The sequence below is a fragment of the Herpailurus yagouaroundi genome, unplaced genomic scaffold (assembly GCF_014898765.1).
Source record: "Herpailurus yagouaroundi ecotype Mexico unplaced genomic scaffold, PumYag 65431, whole genome shotgun sequence".
Taxonomy (NCBI): Eukaryota; Metazoa; Chordata; class Mammalia; order Carnivora; family Felidae; genus Herpailurus; species Herpailurus yagouaroundi.
Genome location: NW_024418633.1, coordinates 1 through 5,380, shown reverse-complemented (window position 1 = coordinate 5,380; position 5,380 = coordinate 1). Strand labels below are relative to the sequence as shown.

General features: G+C 67.9%; 1 protein-coding gene across 1 annotated transcript; it reads right to left on the bottom strand.

The window, feature by feature from the left end:
- Positions 1–25: 25 nt before the first annotated feature.
- Positions 26–5,162, bottom strand: LOC121024505 (transient receptor potential cation channel subfamily M member 5-like; the record flags this gene model as incomplete). Its single annotated transcript, XM_040466731.1, has 9 exons — positions 4,563–5,162; positions 3,368–3,432; positions 3,015–3,206; positions 2,704–2,806; positions 1,460–1,578; positions 914–1,237; positions 698–838; positions 486–609; positions 26–258 (listed from the first exon to the last, which is right to left on the bottom strand). Coding segments are annotated over exons 1-9 (1,800 nt in total), but the record flags the coding sequence as incomplete, so codon positions are not given.
- Positions 5,163–5,380: the final 218 nt, after the last annotated feature.

The window sequence follows — 5,380 nt, the reverse complement described above, 5'->3', positions numbered from 1 at the left end:
GGGGGGGGGGGCGGGGCATGGACACGGAGAGTGGCGGAGGGGGGCTCCCGGGGCACCTCCCGTCTGCCGTCCGCTTTGCCCCTGACGGCCTTCCCCGAAGCCAGACCCTCACCTGCACCCCGTCGTGGGCAAAGAAGGCCTTGGTGTCGGCCTCGGTGGCCAGGTGCAGACAGGTGGTCCTGCTCCAGCAGCGGTTCCGACGCACCAGCAGGGCGAAGGCGCGGTCCTCGCTGCTGCGGTAGCACTCAGAGAAGAGGCCTGCCCGAGGGCGCCGGCCGCCCGCACTCGCCCATGCGCCCCTCCCTCCTCTGCCCTGCACCCACCCCCCCCCCCCCGGGGGCTGCCGAGGCCTGCCCGCCCGACCTGCCCAGGGCCCTTCCCTCCCCCCGTCAGTCACCCCAAACGTCCCGAGGGGTAGCAGGACCCGGTGTGTGCCCAGGGCCCCGCCCAGAGCCCCGCTGCACCCCGCCGGGCCGGTGGCTCACCCAGGGCCAGCTGCTCGTACTTGGCCTCGCTCCCGCCGTGGCCCCCCTCGGCCCCCGCCTCCAGGTGGGACATCTCACGGAGGATCTTGCAGGCGGCCAGAGCGGCGGCCACCCCCTCCTGGCCCTGGGAGACGGGGTCTGAGGAGGCCGCCCACCACGCCGCCCCTGCCCGGCCCCCCCCGCCCCCCCCCCCCAGTCCGGGCCCCACCCACCATGGCCCAGAAGTAGGCGGCCATCTCGTGGCGGTTCTGCAGCACGGCCCAGAGGAACAGGTCCCGCCACGGGTTCTCGCTCTTTCGGTTCAGGTCCAGCAGCCCCTTCCCGGCCTCGGGCCGCCCGGCCGGGCTCCGCTCCTGTGGGACCGGGCTGTCAGCGTCAGGGTGGCCCCGCCCCGCTGTGCCCCGCCCGGCCCGGGCCCCCCCGCTCACCGCCTGGTAGAGCCCACGGCAGGCGTCGTGCAGGAAGTCCTTGAGCAGGCGGGACACCTCGTGCAGGGAGAAGGCGGGCGGGCCCTCGGGCAGCTCGCGGGCCTGCTGGGCGCCCAGGCCGGCCAGCGTCAGCCGGCCCTCCTCGTGCTTGCGCCGCAGCAGGTCGAAGAGCAGGCTCTTGGGGGGCGTCGAGCGGTACAGCTGCTGCAGCCGCCCGAACGTCAGGAAGTCCGCCACGTCGGCGCCGTTGTCCACGAAGAGGCGCACGAACTCGGGCTTGTCGCTCACCAGCGCGTCCATCATCACCTCCTCCAGGTCGCGGGACTGGGGCCGCCACCCGACACGCCCGGGGCGGGGAGAGGGGCCGAGTGAGCGGGAGCCGTGGCCTCCCTGCCCCCCCCTCCTCGGCCGCGTGGGGCAGAAGGGGCCCCCGCCGGCGGCCCTCGGGGCGCCGCCTGCCCCCAGGCCCTCAACTCGGCGCTCGCCCCTGTGTTGGCCAGAGGCGAGGCTCCGGAGGCGTCGGCCGGCGGGTGGGCGGGCGGGCACCTTCCACTCCACGTCCCCGTTGAAGATCTCGCTCTTGGCGATGTCCACGCGGTCCCAGGCCACGGCCAGCTTGAGCTCGTCCAGGTAGTCCTGCGCCTCCTGGCTGTGGCTCTTGCAGGCTGCGGGCAGAGCGGGCGGGAGGTGAGCGGCGAGCCCAGGGCCCCTCGCGGTGGTCTTCTGGACACACAGCCCTGGAGCCATGGCCTGCGTCACGCCCTCGGAGTGACGGCGAGAGGCCCACGGCGTCGCAAGGTTGTCGGCAGAAATGATGGCTCCCGGGACCCCGACGGGACAGGGTGAGTGGAGCCGGGGGGAGTGGATGGTCTGTCTGGAGGAGCTTCCGGCCCCCCTGCCCCTCCCGGCCTGGGTCTGTGTCTGGCTGCCCGAGGTCAGGCCCTCGGCACGGCGTGTCCCCACCATGAAAAGCCTTTTGAGGGGCAGCCAAACAGCAGGGACAGCACAGTGTCTGTCATAGAGGAACAGAGAGAGACAACGCGGTCCCTCCGCTCCGTGGAGTGTCCCTCGGCCCTGGAAAGCAGGGAGGCACCAGCAGGCCACAGCGTGGATGCTCTTCAGAAACACGGGCTCAGAGGAGGGAGCCGAACACTGCCCACGGCGGGAGCCCATGGATGGGAAGGGCCCCAGAGGGGCAAATCTGTCCACACAGAAAGCGAGCCGGTGGCCACCGGGGGCCAGGGAAACGGGCAGTGACTGAACGGTGCCAGACTGCCTTTGGGGCAATGCAAACGTTCTGGAATTAGACAGTGGGGATGGTTGCACAACTCGCAAATGTACTAAAAGCCGCTGGGTTGAACGCTTCAGTTTCTTAAATTACAGTAAGATAGGTCAAACTGAAACTTGTCGAGCACAGAACGCTGGACAAATTTGCACAGAAGCCAGGGCCATCCCTGTGTCGTTCCAGTGTTGTTACATGTGCTGCTGGAAAACCGAGCACTGGGCCCCGCACACAGGCACAGGCACTCAGGCACACGCTCACTCACACAGGCACACGCCCGCATGTGACGCACACAGGTGCATGCATGAGCACGTGCACACACACACACACGCACAGCAGAGGGGTGCCATCCCGGGAGTCCTGGCTGCTGACTGACGTGGTCCCTGGGCGGTGGCCCGGCCCCATGGACGTGTCAGATCCTGGAGGGTGAGGCCCAGGACGGGGCGGGTGCGGGAAGCAGCCCCTACACAGCTGGCGCCCCCGCTCACCCCTGCCCCTGCGCCCTCACCTTTTATCAGGGCCTTCAGGATGATGGTGTCCAGCTCCTCGGAGCCCTCCTGCTCGAAGTCGTGCACGGTGAGCAAGTGTGGGTGGGAGGTGATGTTCTGCAGCTGGGACACCGGGACAAAGGCCCTGAGTGGCCCTGGGGGCAGGGGGCAGGCCAGGGGCCTGAAGCCAGAGCGGGCTTGGAGACTTTGTTGGGGAAGGGAGGAGGCTGGGCCCTTCCTCGTGGACAGGAGGCATGGAGACGCCCAGCAGGACTTTCCCCCGGGGGCGGCCCACCCGGGAGGGGGGCCTCGTCCTGTGGGGGGCCCCTACCAGCTGGGTCCAGTGCACGACGTCCTCCCAGCACAAACGTTCTCCGGGAAACTTCTCTTTGAACTGCTTCTCCACCGCCTGGGGCACCAGGAGGTGGGGCTGGTTCACGAAGGCAGCCAGCACGTCCGCGATGCCACCCGAGCCTGCCAGGATCAGCCACGGGGCAGCGTGCTCCACGGCCCTGGAGATCCTCTGAGGCGGCGTGGCGGGGAGAGTGGACCCCGAGTCAGCTCAGGGGCCGCCCTGGGCCCATGTGCCAGAGGTAACCCGTCCCAGGCCAGGGAGGGCCCCGCAGGAAGCCGCAGCCGGCCAGGGGGCTCCCGCCAGGCCCCCACCTCCCTCCCCTGCCCTACCTCCAGGGTGCTGGGGTCGCCGTTGACCAACAGACAGAGGACGGGGATCTCGATGCTGCTGGTGCCTGCAGACAGAGCGCCGGCCAAGTCCTCCCAGGTGTCCGAGCAAGTGGGGACCCTGGCACCCTCCCCTTGGGGTGGGCACCCAGGCCGCTGGCCATCACCCCCAACATTATCTGGGGAGACACCTGCCCGGAGGCTTTTTCTAGTGAAGTGTGGGCTCCAGGCTGCATATCACATACAGACACGAGCCCCTTCGCTTGGGGACAAGGACGTCAGCCCCGCACCCCACTGCCCAGTGGGCCGCTCACAGATATTTAGACACAGAGGAACGTAAGTGAAGTGAAACACTCAATCCCTGGCTGCAGCAGCCACGTTTCAAGCGCCTCTATTCCCGTCATGGCAGAAAGCTCTGCCGATCGCCCTGCAGGCCCGCGGGAGCAAACCAAAGAGTAGGGGAGGGGCCTTGGTCGGCTTTGCCCCCAAACGTTAGCCGGAAACGAGAATCCCGACGCGGGAGGACGCTGGGGAGGCAGGGAGCAGCGGGCCCCTGTGACTCCCAGAGCGGCCTCCTCGTTGAATCTAGAGGACAGACCGGTGCGTGCCGTCCAGGCCTCAGCGAGCCGGAGCCCCCCACCACCGACGTGGTCTAAATGCGGCCTCGACCATATTTTTATTCTTAAAGAATACTCAGCAGATATTTAGGCTGTTGATAAATATTGTAGGCAGTTATATATCGTGTGTATACGTTTTACTTACGCACTGGTATTTCTTAATACTAGAAACCCAGCTTTCAAACCCACCTCTGGCCACAGTCACATCCGTTCCTTGGGCAACACCGCCCTCTGGTGGCAGCGTACCTCGTGGCTAGCTTGGCTGGTAGAGGAAACCAGGCCTTTCAAAGCTCGCAAATCCGTTTCCTTCCCAAGCCCCGAGCCCCCCCACCCCCGCCCCTGGGGAGCCCCGGGGCGGCCGGGCGAACAAACCAGCAACTCTCTCATCCGGCAGGAATGTCGCTGCCCGGCGGGGCCAAACTCCTAGCTGCGCCCCCACCAACGCACTGACCGCTTCCCATCCCAGACCCCCAGAGGCCAGGTCTCCACACTCAGGCACGCTCAGTGCCTTCAGCCCGGAATGCGCACACCCCGTGCCCCCATGACCACCCCCCTCCCACCCGCCCTGGGACAGGTCTCACCCCCATAGCCGGTTCTCTGCTCCGCGATGTGCTTTTCCAGCCTCAGCCGCAGCTCCGACGGCCCGTCCCCCTTCCCGGGAGGCCCAGGCTCCACCAGGATGAAGTAGGTGTGGTTGTTGTCCAGGGAGCAGAGGGGGCCCCGGCTGCTGCCTTCGTCCACGGGGTAGTGGACAGGGCTGTCCTCCTGGACCCCCCCCCCCCCCACCGTGAGCCCTAAATGAGGGTTCTTCTGCCCAGGCCTGTCCCCACCCCCAGAGGGAGGGAGGGCCGGGCTGCCGGCGCCTGGGGCCCAGGGGCGTGGTGGGGGAGGGGGGGCGGCCAGTGGGTCCTCTGGACAGAACCAGGGCCGTGGGGCTGCCAGGCCCTGCCTCGGACAGACTCTGGGCGGGGAGCAGAGGCCACTTGCCGGGGTCACCCAGGCTTGCGGGCCGGTGTCCGGATGGGGCCTGGGTCCATTGGGAACCAGTCCTGGGCAGGGCTCTGGAATCCAGGTCCCCATGTCTGGTCTGCGCTGGCTGCGAATCTGGCAGACCCCTCCCCACACTGCTCCCTGAGCAATGCTGCCACCTGCTGGCCGTGTGCTGGGCTCGCCCTCCTCCCCCTCTCCTCTTCCCCTCCTCCTTCCTCCCTTCACTCCTCCTCCCTTCCTCCTTCCCCTCCCTCCCCTCCTCCTTTTTCCATCTCCTTTTCTCCTCCCTCCCCTTCTCCCTCTTCCCTCCTCTCCCTCCTCCTCCCCCTCCTCTTTCTCCTCCCTCCTCCTTCCCCTCCCTCCCCTCCTCCTCCCCCTCCTCCCTCCCCTCCTCCCTGCCCTCTCCCTC